At 39.8% G+C, this 23248-nt stretch overlaps 2 protein-coding genes across 2 annotated transcripts in view; both read left to right on the top strand.

Moving 5' to 3' along the window:
- Positions 1-23248, top strand: part of LOC121891932 (nectin-2-like) — a 933424-nt gene that overhangs the window by 304681 nt on the left and 605495 nt on the right. The gene's annotated exons all lie outside the window — the stretch shown is intronic.
- Positions 1-23248, top strand: part of ptgfrnb (prostaglandin F2 receptor inhibitor b) — a 76032-nt gene that overhangs the window by 11846 nt on the left and 40938 nt on the right. The window contains exons 4-5 of the mRNA XM_042404603.1: positions 5357-5764; positions 9038-9466. Coding sequence (XP_042260537.1) covers positions 5357-5764; positions 9038-9466 — 837 coding nt within the window. The remainder of the gene's footprint in view (positions 1-5356; positions 5765-9037; positions 9467-23248) is intronic.

Genomic DNA, 23248 nt, shown 5'->3' with positions numbered 1-23248 from the left:
TAAGGTCTTTATATTTACAGTCATTGCAACAGGTACAGTATATGACCTGTAGTAGCCATGTTGTAGATCTCCAGGCTAATACAGTATATGAAACTGTTCACAGTAAACGACATTCTGTTGGCGAAGTGAAGGTCATTATCTTTACAAAATAGTTTAAATCGTCTTGCAAACTGAGAATTATCATCTGAAGTAACTGCTTGTAAGTCCTCTATGGCATGAACACCTGCTGTCTAATTGTCATAGTGAATAAGTTAATAAAAACATTGGGTGTTTGTTTTCCTTTTCATAATATTAGAGTGGTATAATACAATTTTAATTCTTTAATTCTAATTTCCTTTTTTTTATTGATCTCAAATCTCCAGTCAACATTAAGTCTTACTGTTTTGTTGTAATAGTTGTATTTTACTTTGAATTTCAAAATATTGCCGCTCCTCCAGGTATTTAACGTCAGACTGATTACTTACCCTTTAACAGGCAATCCCTTTGCTCTGTTAAACAGGCAATCCCTTAGCTCTGTTAAAGGGTCAGTTCACCCAAATCACAAAAACACATTTTTCGCCTCTTCTCTAGTGAAATCTATCTATGTTTTATTTGTAGAGGTTTGACATATATGTGCCACTCAGCCAAAATTTTCTAATTACTCAGGATCATTTACAGTAAGGCTGCAACTGATTTATTTTCATTATTGATCAGTCATTTGGTCCATAAAATGTCAGAAAAACCCAAGATGCAACCTGAAATGTCTTGTTTTGTCTCGACCAACAGTCCACAACCCAAAGATATTCAGTTTATTATAATGGAGGACTAAGGAACGCAGAAAACATTCACATTAAACCAGTGACTCAAAACGATTAATCGATTTATCAAAGTTGTTACCGCTTTCTGTTACCAACTAATCAATGAATTGAGTAATTGTTGCAGCCCTAATCTGCAGAGCTTGCTGTGGCCTCTTTTAATTCAGACTATTTTCTGACAGAATTAGAGGTGAAAGAAAAACTTGTGTTAGCATTTTCCTTTGAATTTAATTGGGTTTCTCGCTCGCAGTTATCCAGTTAGTAATTAAACATATTTCGGAGACTGTATTGGTCTAAATCCATTGTTAGCACCAACCACAGAGGATGTTTAAAAAATGATAATTCCTTCTTTTTTTTTGTTTTTTGTTTTAGAAATGATGAATACAGTATGAGGTGTTAGGTTGTTAAACCCCAAAATTTGAGAGTTGAAGTCACAAAGAGGGATTGTCTGACAGCAGGTTAGTTAGTTCCATGATGCATGTTCAGCTGCTCTCTGCTTCCCGGCACGGCTCCCCAGACACCTTGTTAAACTTAGACCTGAATTAACTAGGCAGCGCTGTTTATGTGGGAGAGAGAGAGCTTGTGTCGTGCGCATGTAGAGCATTAGTGAATAGTGTGTTTTGTAGTGTATGAAAGAGAGAATGTGTGTTTGTTAGACAGTCAGTTGTTAACAGAGATGATGAGTTAGATTTGTTGCTGGAGGGGTTGTACCAGTCGAGACTTGTGCACCACGTTCATCAGTACACACGCATTGTGCTTCCAATTATCATTATTAATTATTAAACTCCAAATGTTATTAGTGTCCAGTACTGTCTTATTTATATCCATCCTTTATATTTATCTCAAGGATTCCAATAAAAACACTCTACATTTGAACCTGACACACCTTATATTTATAAATCTGTTAAATCTGAACACAGGCATCATAAAAACACTTCTGGAATCAGCTCAATTTAGCTCCAACTAGATTTTTCCTTATTACCATAAAGATGTTTTTTGTTGTTTTTTTTTTCCCCCTGCTCATCCATGGTTTCAGTGCAAACAGGAACTGCTAGCAGCTAATGCGGCATGACATTTCATGATGCAATATTAGCCAAAATGTAAAGGCTAAATAAAAATGGGGTTGAGGTAAGGCTTACAGCTAATACACCGACTCGATGGCGACATCATCATACCTGCAAACTAATCGTCAGTTCCTGCTACTTGCTGTTAAACTCAGCTACAGTAACGTTACCATGTCCAAAGAGAGCTTCAACTTCAACTTTGTTTGGCTCAGTGACTGAACTTGGTGTATTCATTTTTCTCTGGGTCAGGAGCTTCTCAACGCCTTGTATCCTGTGGCGTACGGTCAATGCACATCAAAACACCTTTTTAATATACCTTTTTTTGGTTTTTAAGCCTTCTTACAGTATGTTTTAGAAGCGACCCATTTTTCATCCCACATGAGTTGGCAGGGCTGTGATGGAAACTGTGGTCAAAACTGTTTTTATGCCAAATAGAAGTAAGAAAAAGAAAACAAATAGACAAAATGTGCCTTTCATTTAGCATTATCGGTACATTTTTTTGACGTCACTAACCGCTCAGATTGTCCGATAATCTGATTGACTGACTTATCTTTACCCGTTCATACCCTGATACCTGTGGCGTGTTGAATAAAAACTGGCCTTGAACATGTATAGTGATGTTGATATGATAATTGCATTTCTGCATTTATCTTGAAAATCATTTTAGCTCATGCCTGCTAAGACACGTGGTGACTACGCCAAAAGCCTGTAAGATAGATGGAACAGGTTGGTGTAGCACCTGCCTGACTCACTTCCCACAGTGCCTCTGGGCAAACTGTGGGTTTCACCCTTGATTGGCTTTTCTTGCTTTTTTTAATCCTGCAACACACTGCAGGATCTTTTCTGTCTCCACACCTTGTTCCTCCTTCTGAGCCACAGCCAGAAACTTCCTTTTTTCTACCTCCTTGGCTAGATCTTTCAAGGTCAGTTTTAGGGGATAAATAAAGGGAGTGAAAACTGAAGAAGGGTTAAACGATAAAATGCCTCTGAACATGGAGAAAGTGCTGATAAAAGTGAGGATTAATTACGTGTTATTTCTTAAAGAATTTCACAAGGTTTCCTGCTTAATCTGACCTGGTCACATTCCACTGCTGCTATTAAACCATGCGGGTCAAAGTTTATGTCATCAGTACAAGTCAAGATGTTTTGGAATCTCCCCTCCTGTCCATATAAGCCGTCATGAGTTTCAAACTGCTTATTCTCTTGTTGATGTGTTGTTGAATTTGATAAATATGCTGCTGATTTATTCATGGGGAAATCGCATCTTAATAATTAAAGATTCCTGAGTATATGAACGGATGTTTCGCCGTGAAGCGATCGTGCGTGCATCAAGCATTAGTCATTTTTCTTTGAACAACACTTCTAAAGCAGCCTGGACACAATTATCCAGTATTTTTTTTTTTTTTTCAGTTGTATTTACCGCCTGAAAGCTGAGATGAACAGTGCTTTCTTTTCTAAACGCCTAAATGTCCGTGTTTCCCGCAGGACATGAATGTGGCATAAATGTAATTCCCATAATGCACAGCTACGTACTGTCCTCATTCCCAACCATCTGCCACTTCTTGGATTCGTTTGTAAGACGACTAGTGTTGGCTTCCAAAAAGGATTATTCACCTTTTTTTTTATGTGAACTATTTTTGGGAGAAACAGCAATGAGCATTGAGCTACTATTACTTTAAAAAGTTTAATTTTATGTTTATTCTGTGATGTCGATATTGCACCCGAGCCCTTATTTATAACTTCCCCTTTTTTTGGTGGCATTTTCATATGCAAATCATCAAAACAAGTCATCAATTATGATCAAACTGAGCCTGTAATTTGAGTTTAGCAGTCATCCAGCAACACCACTTTGAGCCAGCCTCTCAGTTTTTATTATTAACCCCCCATGTCTTCACTGCCGACACGCAATTCATCAAAGCATCTAATGTCTTTTTCCTTTTCCCTGTTGTGAAAAGGTGGAGGTACGGTAAGACTTCTGTTGTTGTTGTGGATACATCAGAAAGCAAAGTCGTGCTCCCAACAGGATATCCAGCAGCGAGCGAGTTCTCCAATTTTTTTAATTTCCTCTCACAGAGTGACTCACGAGGCTTCTTTATGAGTCATAAAAAGCAAAAAAAAAAAAACAAAGCAGCGTTAAAAAGCTGCTCTTTTAACAACTGCTCAAACTCTTAAATATCACATTTCCATAGCCAAATAGTTTCAGGAAGCCAAGAACTGAAATCAGCTGTTATCAGAACAAAACGAGCCCAGAGTGAAAGAGTGTTTGTGTGTGAGTGAAAGAGGGGTTAGTGTGTTACTTGAACAGGCAAGTCATTAACCTTTCTTATCGTTCCTCTGGGTGTGTTTCATAAACTCTCACACTCACCTACGCAATTTACAGCTTTGTCTTGAGCTGTTTGTATGTTCAGCTCTCCTTCAGTCACTGACCTTGATATGATCTTGTTGACTTAACCTCACCCTAATCCCAATTTTAAACTTCAACTGAATCCAAAGTCTTAATCATAAGACACTTCTTGTTAATTTGAAGGCGACACAACGAGTAACTACTGGTGATTCAGTCGCTCCACCCTTAAAAAAATGAGAAATAGCCGCATTTAATAGTTGAATCCTCACTGTTAAACCTTCGTTTTGAGTTCGACTTATGACAATTCCAAGTTGAAATCTGGTAGCGTTTTAAACATTTGCACTCCTTTTGATGATATTTTTGTTTTTCATGCCTTCACTTCCATTTTAACAGGTCTGTTTTTAATAAGAAGTCTCTCTCAGGCTTATTCGTTTCCTAAATGTAGGTGAGTTTTTTTCCCCCCACTCAACATCAAAGTACAGCGGAGTGGCGGAGTGGAGGGGGGGGGAAGAAAAAAACGGCACAGGAGAAGTCATTGCTTACCTTGATTATGTCATTATGTCATTGTTTTTTTTTTTTCTTTTACACGTTTCGCCACAAAAATAAGCTGGGAAATTGGTTGAAACTAAACAGTGCAGTAAACAAGCTCCTCTCGACTCAATTCATAATATGCCTCCAGTAGACACTTGAGAATAATGCAGAGGAAAGAGAAGAGAAAAACGCTCCACCAGAAAGGATTAAGAGTGAAACTACATTTTTAAAAATGAATGAACGTGGGGTTTGATGTGCGCTAAACTACAAAAGATACCTGCAGCTCTTCCTGATAAATGTCCCAAAGTAGATTATATTAGAACAACTTGCAACCTAACTAACTTGTGCTAAACTACAGGCTGTGACTGTCACTCAACACTTTCTGCAGTTGCTTCCCGGTAAAAGCCGTCAATTCTCATCGCTGATCACTGGAAGGCTTTTGACTGTGAAGCATCTGCAGGAAGTGTTTTCTTTGCATAAACGTCAGACATAGTTTTTAGTGTGTATGAGTGTGAGTGAGAAGTGGCGGTTTCTTATCTTTCACATTTGTATTCACCGTGAGTTAGGTGTTGGTGTTTCTAAATGTATTCCTAAAATGTTCCTTTTGTCTCTTTTCCTGTCAGTCATCCCCAACACCCTCAAGGTTTCCCCGCAGACCCCGCCCCCGGTCGTCCCAGAGGGAAGCGACATCACGCTCTCCTGCAACGTCACCCGGGAACTCACCCACCCCACCTACCTGTCCGTCACCTGGTTGCTGAAGAAGGGGGCGACGTCTGAGGAGATTTTGACTTTCGGTCCTCAGGGAGGCGTGGTCACGGGGCAGAAGTACGCCCGGCGCTACGCTGACGGAGGCGTCCGATTGGTTCCCGGGAAGAACGGATTGTTTGAGTTGGTGATTTCCAGAGTGACCACGTCTGATGAAGGGATTTATGAATGCAACGGAACGGAGTGGACACATGAAAACACAGGGAAATGGGTAAAAATCGTGGAGAAGACAAAAGAGATGGGGACTGTTGCTGTTACTCCTACAGGTAAGGAGACAGACTGAACCCACAGTAATCTACACTGTAACAAACACAGGTTAAATTATAAGACTAACAATTTAAAATGATGCAAAATGAGGCTGAAAGACTCTTGAACCTTTCTCTTCTGACACCATTTTCTCACACAAGTGAGTAGTGTAGTTGCTAAACCATAGAGTCATAACCTTTTATGACATTATTTGCTAAGCAGAGTTGTGCACTTGCAGTTCATTAAAGCTGGTCGCTGGTAGTGTTCACCCTAGAGACTGAACATGGAGGACAGTGTAGGCGTGTAAGTCATTTTATTGGATTTCTTTTCATGATTTGGGTTCTTCATGAAAAGATGACAAACTATACAGTCATTTTTTTTTACTGCAGGTAGCTTAAGTTGTAATAAAAAACCCACAGCTAATCATCTGTGTGGTGTAGCAAGTAGTTCACATGGTTGAGTTACAGTTTATATGCAGGTCAATACCTGTAAACCAGTTTCTTATAATTTAAATCAATGCATTTTCTCCAGAAGAAATTGGTCCGTTTTTCCCCCAGTATGCTGTTGGTGGTGATTTAGGAGATATTATATTGGCTTGATTAACAGGTGTTTCTGTAGTAGTACTTGCAGTAGCAGCACTACTACTAGCAGAAGTAGTAGCAGTTGTAGTAATATATAGTGCTTTTCAGAAACTAGTTTTACAAAGTGCTTCACAGACATAAAAACTGAAAATAAAATAGTAAAATAACAACAAATTGATAGAATACAGAAGGATAAAAACGAATAAAAAGCCAGTTTATAGTGTTTGCTGTCCGGCTTTAGCTCCATGCATGAGTCCTTCTCTTGGTTTTTGGCTCCAGTAGCTGAAAGAGATGGTAGCAGGTGGTAAATCCAGGCTTCAAAAACCTGAGGGTCACCTACTGTACAGGCCACAGGTGATCCTGTGCAACATACACTCGGCATTACGAGGTTCACCGCACATGATTAGCAGTACTGTAATTGCGGCTGAAGTAGAAGTAAGAATTTGTAGATAATTTCCCTGAAGGGAGCAATAGATAATCCTCAAATCTTAGTCTTGATAAAAGAGGTTACTGTGTGTTTGAAGTTTTCTGTGCTGCTGTGTTGGATGTCGAGTGAGATTGGAAGAAAATAATAGATAAAAAGAGAGGATAGAGGAATGAAGGGAAGGACGTGGGAGAGTTGTCTCTGTTGTGTGGCTGCCTTTATTTTAATGGCATCCTCTCGTCCGTGAGACTTTTCTTCTTTCTGCCTCGCTCTGTCCCGGGAGGCGGGTGACCCTCACTCTCTGTCTTTCTGTCTTATTTTGTCCTTAGAGAGGCCCCAACACACACACACACACACATACACACACATACACTTGCTCTCATTCATTGCGGTTGCTGTGGTCACCATATCTTATATCTTTCTGGGTTACCATATCCTCTTAAGTGCTGGAAAACACCCAGCGGTTCATAATGAAACCAGAGATGAGCAGCACTCACACACACACACACACACACACACACACAGGTCTCGGTCTCAGGTCCATTGTGTCCCAGTCAGTTCATATTGACTTACTGACTTGAGTAAAGAGGATGAGAAAAGTCAAACAGAGCAGGCTTTGTGTCTTTTGTCCTTTTCCAGACACCATACAGAGAATCGTCCTCACATACTGCTGTCTAGGTTGTTACTGGAGACCGTTTATCCAACTGTTGGTTTGAAGATACCCAAGAAAGATTATTAAGTTCTTCTTTAGCATCACCACTTGAAAGAATGCTATGGGAAAGAAGAAGTACACCTGAGCATTGCCAATGAATATTTACATTGTCTTTTTAAGATTCTATATATTGTATCTTGTCCGATTTTTAAGTAGAAATGATTGAAAGTACAGCAACTCTTTACACTGATGGTTTGCAATCATCGTTTCCTAATAGATCCTATATTATTCACCATTATGATGGCAGTTTCCAGTAGGATTGTATTGACTGTTTTCATTATTGATTGATCAGCCAATTACTTTCTCAAGTAACTGATTAGTCATTTTGTCTATAAAATGCCTTATTTTATCTCATCAACAGTCCAAAATCTAAAAATATTCTATTTGCGATCATATTTGTTTTTTTTATTAAAGGAAAACTATGGTCTATTACAACTTGAGTTTTATTTTAATAGCTTTAGCTATCAGTTCTATCAGTTACACAGGATACATCGATCCAACTTTTTCTCTACTGATAGATTTTAATCAACTAATTGTTGTAGCTCCGGTTACACATGCATGTTCAAACTGTATGCATTAGCACTGCTACTAATGCTAATTTTCCTTTTCCATAATCATAATGTATAGATTAATTCTTTGATTAACTCTTTGAATCTGATTTGATGCCATGGAAGTCAAATATCATATTTCTACATCTGAGTAACTAATTTGAAGCCGTTTCTCTGATGCTTTGCAGAAAAGCAACAGAACGTGGCAACAAACTTTAGTCCGCTTACAAAGTACCTTTATGTGATGTGCAGAGTTTTGTTTCATTAACTCAATTCTTAGGGCAGTTATTTACATAAAATATATACACCCTAATACATGACATGCAAAGGCCCCTTGACAATAGACCAAAGTTAACACACTGGAGAGTGAAATATCAGAAATTTATAACCAAAATGTCACAATGTGAGTCGCTACGACCCATGTTTACAAACCAACCAATCAGAATACACTGACAAGTTAGCATAATGCTACTGTTAAACACATATTCATCTTTAGAAAACTGGCATTCCACTTTTTCCTCTTTTCCCTTCACCACAACACAATCTCCTCCTGCTCTTTTGAGGTATTTTCAAATGCATCCAAGTTCCAGAGCTGCAGTATGGCCAAAGATTGTTTATTGTTTTTGCTACAGTGATGAGAGTGGTGTGGACTGTGACCAGGATGTGGAGTGACTATGCTGTTTTCCTGTAAATAAAAAGAGTGAAAAGCAAGCAAAAACATCTCATGTCTCAAAGGGTTACTTGTTTTTTTGTCAAAATGTAAAAATTGAGTTGTTTTGTGACTGTCAGCAGTCCCTATGTGATGTCTTCAAGTATATTTATTCTGATATGTCCATGCAATTTCCTCTAGTGTTGTTGTGTCTGTGCAGAAGAATTCAGTAATGCAGAAGGATCTTTTGAATTCTTGGACTTCTCAAAGACTAAACCTCTATTTATTAAATCTTTATTTTGTTTATGCAGCATGTTGCTTGTACACACATAAAAAACGGTTTCATTAGGATAACTAACACCGTCTCTGTCCTCTCAAGGTCAGTCCCTCAGTGTGAAGGCTTCATCCTCCTCCTCTCCCTCCGCCGCGTCACTGCTCCTCTCCCCCGGGGACACGCTGACCCTCCTCTGCTCCGTCGCCGCCGACAACCTGCCCTCCCTCGCCCTGGAAGTGACCTGGCTGGCCGACGGGCGCGATATCATCACCATGGACCGCAGCGGGGTGGTGATCTCGAACACGTCCTCCAGCGGAGCGCAAGCGAAGCGAGGGGAGGCCAGCCTGGAGCGAACAGGATACGAGGAGTACAGGCTGGCGGTGAGGGGGGTGAGCGGGGAGGACGGAGGGGCGTATTCGTGCCGTATCCGAGCATTCATCGAGAAGGGAGGAAGGAGCGCGGGTGGAGGAGGGAGGTGGCATATGGCAGCAGAGAAGACGTCCAGCCCCGTGACGGTGAAGGTGTCGCAGATCAGTGAGTAAAAAACAACAGCATGTTTTATGTTTCTGTGTCTCATTTTAACATCAGATGATGAGAATATAATGTATAGATAAGATTAAACACTCATGAGTATCAAATTTGTTGTTTTTTTGTCAAAATGCTGACTGAAGCACTCATCCTCATACATTTTTTATCGAGTAATTTTGACTTTATGAGAAAAGCTGTAATTCTGACAACAAAATCAGTCGCAAATAATCCTTATCAGATGAATGATCAATTAGTTATTAGATACCAAACAGTCATTATGAATTCTAATTCAAATATTTGGATTATTTTCATGATTAATTAATGTGTTGATTATGTTTTTTAGTAATCTATTCATCAATAAGTAAATGAAATGCCAGCATTTGGTGAATATTGACCAAAATAATATTGTCAAATAGCTGATTGTTTGACCATCAGATGAAAACAACGATATAAAACTGAGGAAAAGCAGCAAATTCTCACATTGGAGAAGTTTGAACCAGCAAATAATTTCTCTCTGATAAATGACTTGTTCATTTATGAAAGTCAGCGTTGATTCACCGTATCAGCACTAATTATTAGATACTCATGAGAGTTTTATCATTTCCAACAGAATTTGTATTTTCTGCTGCAAATGAGCTTCCATATAATTGAGTGTAAACAAAACCACTGCCTCCCTGTACGCTGCGTTTGACACAGGATTGCTGTAGGGCACGAAAACAGAAACTATTTTGCAGTAAATAAAACAGTAGTGTTGTCATGTACAATATGAATGTGATTGCATAGGGGGTATGAATCCAAAAAAAAACAGTTTTTCTGCTTTGGGTAGAGGTGGATACAATGTCATCCTGATATGAAACTAAACATTGCCTGAGTTATCATCTTATCGCTGTTCTTGTCGCCTGAAACGTGCAAAGAATGTCTCTAAATCTCTCTATAGATTTGGGTTTTTATGGCTTTTAATATTTGATTTTATAAGAAATAACAGATTTATGACTGTGCAGCCTGATGGGTCCTACGGTGCTGCTCGTTTGCTTCGTAGCATGTTATTGGATAATATGCTGAACTGGGTCTTTTTTGGAAGTGGTCACCTTGGATTGCAGCATATCTGCGTATTGATTAATAGCCACTGTATTGATTTTGTCAATATCAACTGGCTGTTCAGGGGAGACATTGAGGTTTGTTGCACAGCCCTGATGTCCAGCACAGTGGAGTTCAGGACAGTGAGCATGTATTTCTGTACAATTTCATTAGTTGTGGATGTGTAAATGTGCCGCGGTGCCACAGATGAATCTGGAGTCTCAAGGGGAAACTCTTTAGTTCTCTAGTCAGCCTTTCGACTCCTGCTGCGAGGACGATCGATTAGTCATGCCTGTCCTGCTCTCTGCTACCTCTGGGTATGCTGTTAGTGTGTGTGTGTGTGTGTGTGTGCGTTGTCCTGATCCTGCCTCTAAAGAGCACCGATGTCAAACACGGTTGACACAGCAATCAATTACCGGCATGGTGGGTGGTCGTCTGTCTGTCTATCTGTCTGTCTTTTTGATATTTCCATCCATCATTCAGTGTGTTTTTGAACTTTGCATCATGTAGCATTTTCTCTGATGAAGTAGAAAGGAGTTGGCTTGCAAGGTGATGTGTTGGATATGCGTTTAGATACGAGATTAGCGTCTCTGTTTTCCTCCTAAATGAACAAAAATTGAAGATGATCATTCATGCCTTCATTCTTCATTTTGTGGTTGATTTTTGACTCATAAGAGGGGATTTTCCAGTCTTATCTTAATCACATTAAATGACTTAATGTGATAACAATCAGCTGATCTAATACAGTCACCATTTCTGTTCTTGAGTAGTTTTTTTTACTGAAAGCTCCCAGATAAACTTTTTCTTCATATCTGTTCATTTCAAAGTTAGCTTCATGGCTTCAAGAAGGCTACTCAAGGATGGGTGTAATGATGTTAATTTGTCCTGAACCTTTGAGGATTGGACTTTTTTTTCATTTGGTATACCCTATAAACCAAATAATTGCTGCTGAATTAGCCTAATACAACCTAATTAGTATGTTGAGACCATCTCGAGTCTGAGATTTTCACTCCAGAAGCTTTGGTAGTGGGTTCTTTTAGCTAGAACCTGTCACTCAGGTTAGGTCCTGGTATCGATCATATTGTGAACACTTGTGTCAAACTTGTGGTAACAAAATCTGTCCACCAGCACCTGTAAATCTCACTAATTAACATGTTATATTTAGCTTGTTTGATCTGTTTAAGAACAGAAGGGTAAAAATGTCAGGTTGTGGTTTTACGGTGAGTTTACGGGCTGGAACTATTTAGTGACCAGGCCTGTGTTTTCCTGGAATCTCTGCTGGTTTTCTGGCAGCCTCAAATTGTTAACAGTTTTCACACCAGCATAAACAAGCTGATCCAAACAGGTGTGAAAGCACCTTTTAGAGTCACCTGTAATAACATCTTGATATTTGTTGATTCTACACTAACATTTCATCGTAGTTATTTTTACCGTAACGTTTCTTTTATGTTACTGAAAACCTACCAAGCCTTTAACCCTAAGACTCAACCACATCTTTTATGTACTGTCACAACCATATATTCAAGACTCATGTTAGTTCGGACAGAAAGAAACACTGATGGTGTTAGTGACGGAGAGACGAGCAGATTGAAGGAGCCAGCTGCTGTTATGCCATAGCTGTTAGATATTTCTGACAAACTCCCAATTCCCATATCCTAATGAATTGAATACCCTTTAATGAATAAATAAATACGTGTTACATAATTGCTTTCAGTTCAGTTACAGCACTATATTTAATGCTTTTGGGAATTCCCATGAAGTGTTCTGGCAGACTGACTTGCTGAAAGTTTACTGTGAGTTCAAAGAGCCCAAGTGCCATTTTATTTCAGGGAATCGGCAATTAGTCGTCTTTGTCCCACTTTCTGTTTTTTTTTGGGGGGGGTGGGGGGGGGAGGGGTAAACCCTTATATGTACAGAATAAAAGAACTTTATTTATGGAGTCCAGTTTGCTTTGCTGCTTCCTGGCCATAATATTGTTAACTCTGATCAAAAACTCCTCACAGTGCTTCGTTCCCTCCATGGAGTCTGGAATGGATGGAAGCCACATAATACTGACGTCAAAAGGAAATTAGATAAACTTCATTATTTATTGGAGGTTCAACTGACATGTCATTAACCCGTGAATCCTGCGTATTCTGGCAGATCGAGCACTTGAGGATCATTTTGTTGCCGCTCACTCAAAACCTGCTATATCAAGGAAACACGATATGAAACAAATTAGGGAAAACTGCGACATTTCATAGATTCACTACCCATGATGACACATAAATGCTCGGTAATCTTCTGATAATCCAATTTCAGAGTTTCCCTGGGAATTGTATTTTTGTCAAGATTGAAATTCCACTAAATCTTCTTTAATATAAATGATAAAGCTCCTCTCAATGATTTAATATTAGTGGCGGATTCCTTCACCCTTTTCTCTTTCTAGGGTTTGATTGTTTGGGATTTATGAGGGCTCAATAATAAATAATAAGTCATTTAAAGCTGCTGACAGTTTATATTCTCTATATGCAGTTGAAACACAATAAGTCTGCGAAAAATCAGAATTTAGATCATCATGAGACACTGAAATCAGATTAATAAAATTAAAGCATACTGTAGAGACTCAACACGCCCATTCAATGGTAAGGGAATCCTTAAAATGGTTTAACAAATACACAGATCAAATTAAATACAAATTTTATTAAATTACAGAATAAAAAGGATTAAAATGTCATTGCAGCTGTTCCAGACTATATTGGACATCTGTTGAAAGGGAGGACCACATGACTGATATCTGATATTTACCAAAAGACTTTTATTGGTTCCTTACATCTCTTCTGTGTTTTTGTGGCTTTTTTGTCACTTCCTCTCTCGCTTATTTCGTCTATTGTTGTTTCTCTGACTTCCCTGTTCTGTGGCCAGCAGCTTCCTCTTCGTTTAGCTTCAAAATACCCCCAAATTTTTTTTTAGAATTGTTTAGTCAGATGTAGTCAGTCTACAGTCAGATGCATCGCTTTTATGAACGCCTTTTTGAAAGAGAGGCTTCAGGTATTCATGAGAAACCAGAATCAGTGCTTACAAGTGGAGGTTAGGCAGATTAAATTCTATTTGTGATGCTTGGAGTGGAAGTATGAGGGGGTGTGTCCCGCGGGCCGTAATCCCACCGCCCGACTCTACTACGCAGACTCTGGCTCCAAATGACGTCCCACAAGCAAGATAGCAGCTCGCAGAAACGAGATATATTGGCTTCACTTTTGCATAGTGGTAGGAAGTGGAGATGCGTCGTCCATCTTTATATACAGTCTGTGTTCCTGGTATTGTGCGTGCTGGGACACTTGAATAGATAAATGTTTTAACCTGTGCTTTCCCTACTATGACAAGACAAAATGTACAAAAAAAAGACTTCTTTTGCATCAATGGCAGCTGTGGTTGAGTAGAAGAGTGAGTAGAGCATGACAACTGAAAGAGACTAACTTATTGCAAAGGGTGTGTTGGATATTTATTGCAGAGGGCGGGGTATGTCATGTGTGACTGTAGCAGTGTAAAACACTGTCTGCATGCACTGGCTGAAAACCCACTGGTCAAATGCTGTTTTTCAATAGGTGGGGGGGGGGATACTAACCACGACTATTCAAACTATGCCAACATAGTGGTTAATATCATGGCTAACAAAGTTCTGCGTATTCTGTCACAAACACATTGCAGTTCCTGTAGCTGCTTCACTGGGTTCCTGGTGCTTTTTATATAAAGTACCAGCAGCAGAAAATGGCTCGTTTACATAGCTGTTAACGAACACTGCTCTGACGCGGCTGTAGGAGAGTGACCAGTAAATGATATATCTGAATGTATGAACAGTAACACATGAGTGAAACTAAACCCCAAATCACATTACAAGCTACAAAAGCACTGAGAGATGAACATGGAGAAACCTTTTAAAAATTGAGCTTTCTCTAGTTTAAACTGGATTTTAGCTGTCCTAGATGGTTGAAGCATCAGTGGAGTAGCAGGTGCATGTACAGTTTTCATATTGAACAGTGTACTTACATTTTTTTTGCAATATTAGGATAAAGCCACTTTTGTTTTTTTCAACAAATGTTCCAACTAGGCTTCATTGCACAATGTATTTTTACGTAGAGGGTTTTTTCCCTAATTTTTTCTGAAAAACGGGTTATTTTGTTCGCATTTAACAACTATAAACAGCCATGATGTATTGATAGCATACATAAGACTCATGGGAGGTGTAGTTGTTGTATTCCACTCCAACAGTAGAGAAGTGTTGCAGAAGTGCTACTAGCTTTTCATGTTTATTTAACCAGATTAGTTTCAGAAGACATTGTAGAACAAGTCCTGACATTGGCTAACTTGTTTTTAGCCAAAGATTAAACCAAAGTATTTTTTTTAAACTGACAATCAGTCAGTCTCACAGGATGGTACGCAGTGTGAGCGCTGGTTGAAATGCATCCTGTATGTCAGCTGGAGCCTTTAGTTAAAATAACAACCATCTCTTCTAGATACACACAAGTTTACCGAAGCCTTGAGGATCCATGTTACATTTAGAAATATCAACCAGGCTTTATGGGTATACACACACACACACACACACACACACACACACACACACAACCACACACACTACAGTGAGTTAGTGAGAGGCTACAGCTGAAATATCAAGGAGTGTGATCAAGAGGATTTCATCAGTCTCTGCTGCATTTATGTGTGTGTGTGTGTGTGTGTGTGTGTGTTTACATGGGTGATAGTGTACACATGTTATCTGCATACTTGTATATATAAATATATATATATACATATATATAAGTGTGTGTGTGTGTGTGAGTAAAACTAGGTTTGTTGAAGGCTTTCTCCAGAGAGTAAATGCTACACACACATACACACTTCAAACACTGTCTTTATCTGTGTGTGTGTGTGTGTGTGTGTGTGTGTGTCCCACATACTCAGGGTATGAGGCTGTTCTAACTGGTGGAACTCTTACATTTTGGCCTGAGGGTACACATTCCTTCATACTGCGTCTACTCACACACGCGCACACACACACACACCATGAGAGCAACATTTCTAATTGACTATAGCGCATATATTTCATCCTTGTTCCTCTTGAGCTTAAACTAAACTCTGTGTGTGTGTGTGTGTGTGTGTATGTGTGCGTGTGTGTTGTCAACCAGTCAGTTCCTATTCTATTGATGTCCGGCCTTGAGGTTGACCGCTCTTCCCACGATGCTTTGCTATAAGCACAGCCAACCAGGAAGCACAAAAACAGTTGGAGAACTTGTTTAGGAGCCCCCCCACGGCAGGAACGTCACACACACACACACACACACACACATACACACTCTTAAACAGGGTGTAATTCCTCTCACCCTTGGCTACACTTCCCCTGTGTGCATATTGTTGTGTTAGCTGGAGTTGTTGTCAATGGAGCCACTTCACCAAAGAAAGGGACACTTGTGTTTCATGCACACTCATATTTCAAAGCGTATCAGAATGTTTATGAATATATGTATATATATATTTTAATATTGTGTAGTTAAGGCTCTTTTCTCATATTTACTTAGTATCTGTGACCACGTTTGGTATAGTTTTAGCCACTTCTTTCACACCTTTTATAAAAGGTTTGTACTCAGCTGCCACGTCAGTATCTTCTAATTTTACAATGTTCCTGTTAAACATGGAGAAAATAAGACCTGTACTAATTTTACACGGAAACTTGCATGTTTGATGAGGGGTTATGAATGTGTTCTCTGCTCGGCGGAGGCAGGCCGCTGTCAGAGGTTAATCCCCGATTCTTGTCGTTCTACATTTATGGGCTGAATTTCACCATCAGAATCTACAGCGAAATGGTTTTGACAATCTGTACTTCTTTTATATCCTGATAGTGATTCCCATAGTTATTAGAGAGATTCTTGTGCACTCTTTCATGCAGTGTCATGCTTTTTCAACACAGAGAGTGGGAGGAGGGTGAAAAATCGAGTCGGATAATCAGTTTTGACCAATTCAGAGTTGTTACAAGTGTTCATCTCAGGTACATGTATCATATAAAAGGGGACTGGTGGCTGCTAGTTTTTAGTATATTTCTCATGTATAATTTAACTTGAGCCTTCTGCTGCTGCTTCTTTTGATTGTATTCTTCATCTGTAGCTCCCGCTGTCACCAGACTTCATCAGAAAACGGAGAAATTACAAATGTTCTGCAAACATTTTTGTGGTAACAAGTACGTAACACTCAGAAAATGTTTGTGTTAATAGAGGGATCAGGCCACAGTGATCGATTGACTGAGGTCGACGCACTCAGTGATCTCATGTGATCTTAGATAACACTGGGAATGATCTAGATGAGAATCAACATTTCCACGTCTGAGATCATAGAGGTGGAAAAACAAGAGACCGTAAACGAACAGTCGAATCTGGTTTCTCTGCAGCCGGGCCGGCCTCACGCTGCAAATTGAGTGATATGAGCGGACCTCTGTGCTGCTCAGCTGCTCCTCCACACTGAGAGGTCACACACCCCCCCCCCACTCCACTCCTCTGGAAGTGTTCCAGCATGACTGATATGAAAACCGGGAGACCTCAGTGCAGACACCCTGGAGCGTCTCCAATGGCCAGGTGGAGACTGCTGGAGAAAAGGATATAAAAGAAACATGCTTTAGTCCTCACACAGCAACCAAATAACCAACACTGCCTCGCATTAAAGCTGCATTGATCAATATTTTTTCATAAACAATAGATCACATGACTGTTTAGTGTGACAGATTTTGCTCTAATAGATACTTATGCTGTTCCCCTCAGCTATAAGGAGCTTTTTAGCCTCTTTTAGCTTGTTTTGGTTTTCCAGCCCGCAAACTTGGCTCCCACAAACTTAGTTTCCAGCAGCAGCAGCAGGCATCGATATGCTACCTGCACACCGAACAGCAGGCCAGCAAAGTAAGCAACTAGCCAATGAAAATGCTAGTAATTAGCATTTTAATCTTTTGCAAGTTTACTTAGACGGGACATATCATGCTTTTTGTGATTTTCCGTCATTCTTCTTATACTGTTTTGATGTCAGATGTCTATGTTAAAACTTGAGGTGTTGGAGAAAAAGCCAGGGCTGCATAATGGGCCACTATAAGATAGTCTTTTGAACTGTAAAATCATGCAAAGATATTCCAGTAGAGCTCCAGAATATAAATATAGACCTGGAAATGTGCATGATATGTCCCCCTTTAAAATTCAGTTTGGAACAGGGCACCTGGTGACTGGGGAAGCCAAGCAGCTTGACCAAACCCTGCTTTATAGAAAATCTGCACTTTGTAAAAGGGTTATTATGTTCATAGAGTGTGGGACAAGCATGTAATAATTGTTTCAGTGTTTGTGTGAAAGTATGTGTACCCCGAACAGAAGTATTTGACACAGGATTGACCAGTGGAAACCATACATTTGAAACAGTTTAAGATGCTTCCTGCAGCTCTCAGCCAGTCTCCTAAACTCACAAAGATCCATCCTTAGAGTGAAATTTAAAGCAGTTAAATTGAGGAGATTGTCCAGAGCCACAGGCTGTATGAAGCTTCAGCCTGTGGTTTTATGATGTTTAGTATCTACTGTATACTGTTCAGTGTCGGCGCTTCCACCTTCATTCCTACTTTACCACTGCGGTTTGTATGTGTGGAGAAAATGTTGGCATGATTTTCAAGATGCTTCCTCATCTATTATTTGAGGAGTATTTATTATTTAGCCTTTATATGTCCTACAGTATGCTATGACAGACTTGGCTCATTTTTCATTTTGAACATCTGCCTAGCATGTAGCATGAACACTGTGCATTACGATACTGATTAATATTTCATTTTTTAAATGTCAAGTAATAAATACCACCCAATACCTCCCAATGGGATTACATAATTTCTTATATATTGTACTGTAATTGACGTCTGACAATAGATGTGTAGAGACGGTTGGCTTGCTCTGATGTCTTTCCAGTCACGTGTCTTTATTGTAGTTGTAATTATAACAGAAGCCTGATATGAGTACAAACAGATTACTGTAATCTGACTGCACTCACAGTAATCAGATTACATGTTGTTTCAGCTGAGAGTACATCTGTTCAGTGTGTGTCAGCCTGTGCTTCCCCTTCGTCCTGGGAGACGCAGAGTGTTGACAGAAAAAGGGAACAGCTCGAGTGGCTTATTCATATCTGGTTTTCCTATCACACACACACACATACTGCACACACACGCCCGCACACTCCGGTGAAACCAGAGCGTCTCACATGCTTTGGGTTGTTTTGGCAGAATACAACATTCTTCTGCTCCTGGAAACGGCTGACGCTGCTATGGTTGGGAGTTCAACTCCCTGCCCGGCTCAATGGCACGGTCGCTGCCAAGGTTAGCGGTTCACTTCCGTCCCTCCTGCGTATTATCATTGTATTATTATCATGGCGTTCAGCCCACCTGTAAATGAGCTGTTGCAGAAACCACTGACAAAACACGTTCCAGTGAAATCCCGGCTTCACGCCTGCTGAACCCCTGCAGAAACACAACCGCTGAAGGCTGCACTTCCTTGTTTACTGTTACAGTGTGAGTGTATGTGTGTGTGCATGTAATTTGAGGACTATTTGTCACTCTTGGGTTCTTGAATACACGTCCAAACACTTGATAGGATGAGGATATTTTGAGCGTCCATTTAAAGGCAATATGAAGTTTTGTGTGTGTGTGCTTCAGTTGTAGTTATGGTGTACATTACATCACCAAAGTGACGAGCAGGGCTGGATTAACCTGTTAACTGTCAATCAGACTCAGAGACAAACGTTTGAAATGATTTAAAGTTTATTTGAAAAGCTGTAGGAGGCTCATGCAGCTTGCCCTCATGTACTGTACATTGTTTTGCACAAGTCCTCATTTCCCCGAATCAATCTAACAGAGTTGGCCAGTGCCAAGTTGGCATGATCCATAGAGCCACAAATTCATGGGAAATGCATTAGTTTGAAACAAACTAGAATTATCCTTTTTAAGATTAGGTGAAAATGGGGTGCTCTAGTGGGTTATGGCGCTGACTGCAATGCCCCCAGTTTGCGCCCAGCAGGAGGACTTTGTTGTAAGTCATTTCCAATGTGTCTCTCCCCTCATTTCCTTCCATCTCTCTACTGTCTGCTATCTAACCAAGGTGAAAAATGCCCCCAAGCACCCCAAAAAATGTTGGGTAAAAATGTGGGAGCCTTAACGTTCATTTGTATTAATGTACCGCGCCGTAGCTGACATGTGCCTCCCCAGAAATGTAACTACACGTTGGGGATATGATGCATAAAAGACCAGTGTGTAAGATTTAGTGGCATGTAGCGGTGAGGTGGCGGATTGCAACCAAATGAATACCCCTCCCCTTCCAAGGGTGTAGGAGAACCTACGATGGCAGCAAAACAAACAAAAAAATGCTTAAGGCCTTTTCTAGAGCCAGTGTTTGGTTTGTCCGTTCTGGGCTACTGTAGAAACATGGCGGTGCAACATGGCGGGCTCCATGGAAGAGGACCTACTCCCTATGTAGATATAAAGGGCTCATTCTAAAGTAATGAAAACACAACGGGATTATACGCTGATTAAAACATGCTTATGAATATTATATTCCATTTTTGCTAAATCCGTCCCACTAGATGCCACTAAATTCTTCACTCTAAACCCCTCCTCTGAATAGATAGATGTTCCTCAGACCCAAAGGAACAGAGCTGGGGCTGTTCTAGAGGGAATCTGACCTGCAACAGGCCAGCAACCTCCTATTATGGGTCTGGGAGCAGCCTAAAGCAGGAGAGAGAGCAATGAGAACAAAGAAGGAGGAGGAGGAGGAGAGAAAGGGGAGTATGGACAGACAAGCAAACAAACTATAAAAAGAAGTGGTTGGATAGGAGTGAGGAGGGGGAGAAAAAAAAAAAAAAAAAAGAAACTTTCCTGACTCATCCTGGTTTCACCCTGGCGCCCAACCAGAGATCCCCCACAACAACACTGCAGCTTTTTTCTCTTTTTCTTTCTTCTCTTTCCTCCCCTCTGCTCTCTTCCCTCTATATCCTTACACACAAACACACATAATGCCTACCCACACTAACACACACACACACTAACACACACACACACACACCATGTGCATCTAGAATTAAGCCAAAATTTTCATGATATTGTTTTTATGGGGTTACTGACTTGTCGTCTTTGCCTCTCTTGTTTGTACTGTCCTTAATCATATGTGTTTTCATGTTAATCACGTATCCTGCATTCAATTTGTGTTAATCACATATCTTGCACTGAATAAAGGGGGGTTGGGGGGGGGGGGGGACCACACTGGACCTTTTAAGGAGATACCGCATGAGGACAGGAAGAAATAGTGATGTTGTTTGTTTTCTCAGACAAGTTTCTGGTGCCTTTGGAGATTTTTCAGAGTGAAGATAACATGAAGAAGGAAAAAAAAAAAAAAAAAAACGAGCTGAAACGAGGCTCAGTTATCTTTTCAGTAGAAGACATCGGCTCATATGCAGGAAAAACATCTCCTCTACAAAACAACAGAAATATAGTGACCTCGCAGAACGATCCCATATTCGGTAATGAATCAAGGCAAACCTTCCCTACGCGGCTCAAAGCACAAAGCGAATGAAATAATGTAAATACTGTTACTGTGGGGAATACAATCAAATGACGATATGGTTTGATCACATTTGATACATCCATTTAGTGTTGGTACTATTAAGATGAGAAATCCAGCGCTGACTGCCAATTAACAGTCAACCTGGTACTTTTTATGGCCCCTGAGCGTCTGGGGCCACAGGGCAGTTGCCTGCTTTGCTCAATTGTTAATCCAGCGTTGGTGGTTATTAGTGTTTTTGATTTCTAAATTGAACAAGCAGCATGTTTGCTAATGAGTAGCAGAAAAAATAATGAATGAAACATCATAACGTTTGAAATATACCATTAAGTGGCAAATGAATGTGTCACCGCTATATTAATAGCAAACTAAGAGTCTCTAACTAATAGTAGCTTCTTAAAATGACCACATACTGTATGCAGCGCGATGCAGATGAAAGCAGCTTGTTGTGTTATTGACATTGACCTATTTTTTTCCTCACTCTGCCTCCCCGAGCCACACGCAGCCACACACTAATAGATTCCTTTTTTCTTTCTTTTTAAAGCTTGTTTTTGCGCAATTTCTGCTCTGCTAAATTCCAGCGGAGTGCAGAGGAGCAGTTCGAGTCAGACTCAGTTGTAAGGACGTGTAACTGTGAGGTCAGCAGCATCACTGGAGTTTTTTTTTTATATTGACAGAAATCTACAGGATTTGGGATGGTGATGTCTTGTTGTCATGCAGGTAGAAAGTCACCAAACTCCCTTTTAAAATCTAGCAGTCTTGCTTTTTTTTCTTTACTTTCCTCTGCAAGGAGCAATCACTGTGAGACACTGTGAAGTCAAACACTGTGTGCTATCCGAGCTGCAATAATTATTTTCATTATTGATGAAGCTATCAGTTATTTTATCCATTAATCTTTACAATCTATGTCTTTCAGTTCCTTATTTTATCTGACTGACTGTCCAAAATTGCAAATGCCTTTAATTTACTGCATTAATGGAACAGAGAAAAGGAGCAAAATCTCACATTTGAGAAGCTTCACTCAGCAACTGTTTTCTTAATGTACGACATAAACAATGTATTAACAATTGATTCATTTTCTTTCAACTGATCAATAAAGCTCCATACTACTTGTAAACTTCCAAATGTTACGGCAGATTAACAATTAAAATGTAAAAGAGAAATGTAATTAACTCTTTTAAATTATAAAAAAGCTGCTAAATTAGATTAAATCGCTAATTTCAATAGCTTGTTATGATTTTAAATATTTAAAAGTTTTTGCTGTTTTGAATCACTAGACTAGTGCTGTAGCTGTGTGTCATCAATTTTGTCCTGAATTTTAGTCTTCACGCAAGGATCTTCATAGTAGGACAGAAATTACTTTATTTACTTTTACTTTTTATTTTAATTATTATTCTTATTGTTTTTTAAAGGGGTCTAATTTGATTCAACTTTCAGGCTTATTTTTATTATTATGCTGAAATTTCAATACAGTCCTGATATAAATGTTCTACTTTGGGGAAAAAAATAAATTGTCAGATGTATTTATAGAAATCGGGCACAAAATATTGGTGAAAAAAAAAAATTCAGTGTCACTGTTGGCTTCATCAAAATGTAAACGTGTGTAATGCAGTGTACAGTTTTACAGTCTCAGAGCTCTTGAACTGGTGACGTGAGCTTGTGTTGCTCTACTAAAAAAGGCAACATTTCAGTCTGAGCGAGAGACAGACAGTGAGAGAGAGAGAGAGAGAGAGAGAGAGAGAGAGAGAGAGAGAGAGCGGTGCGTGGTTAATTGGCAGGGAAGCTTCACACACTCATCGATCAAAGTGTGTGTGTGTGTGAGTTTCACAGCAGATGGTGACAGTGCATGAGTCAGTGTGTGTGTGTGTGTGTGTGACGTCCAGTCGACATCATGCATATCCCTCCTCCTTTGCCAAACATACATACGTGCACACACAGGCGTACGTACTTGTATTTATAGCATTTCTACTGTGTGTGTGTGTGTGTGGGTGTGTGTGCGTACCAGCACACTCTGTTTTATGTTACTGACTACTTGTAAAAACATATATATCTGTGTGTGTCTGTGTGTGGGATATCTCACTGTTAGGCAGGTGGAAATCTTTGTGTGTGTTTCCTGTTCATT

This window comes from Thunnus maccoyii, chromosome 24 (assembly GCF_910596095.1).
Source record: "Thunnus maccoyii chromosome 24, fThuMac1.1, whole genome shotgun sequence".
Lineage (NCBI taxonomy): Eukaryota > Metazoa > Chordata > Actinopteri > Scombriformes > Scombridae > Thunnus > Thunnus maccoyii.
This window is presented reverse-complemented; position numbering and strand designations above follow the sequence as displayed.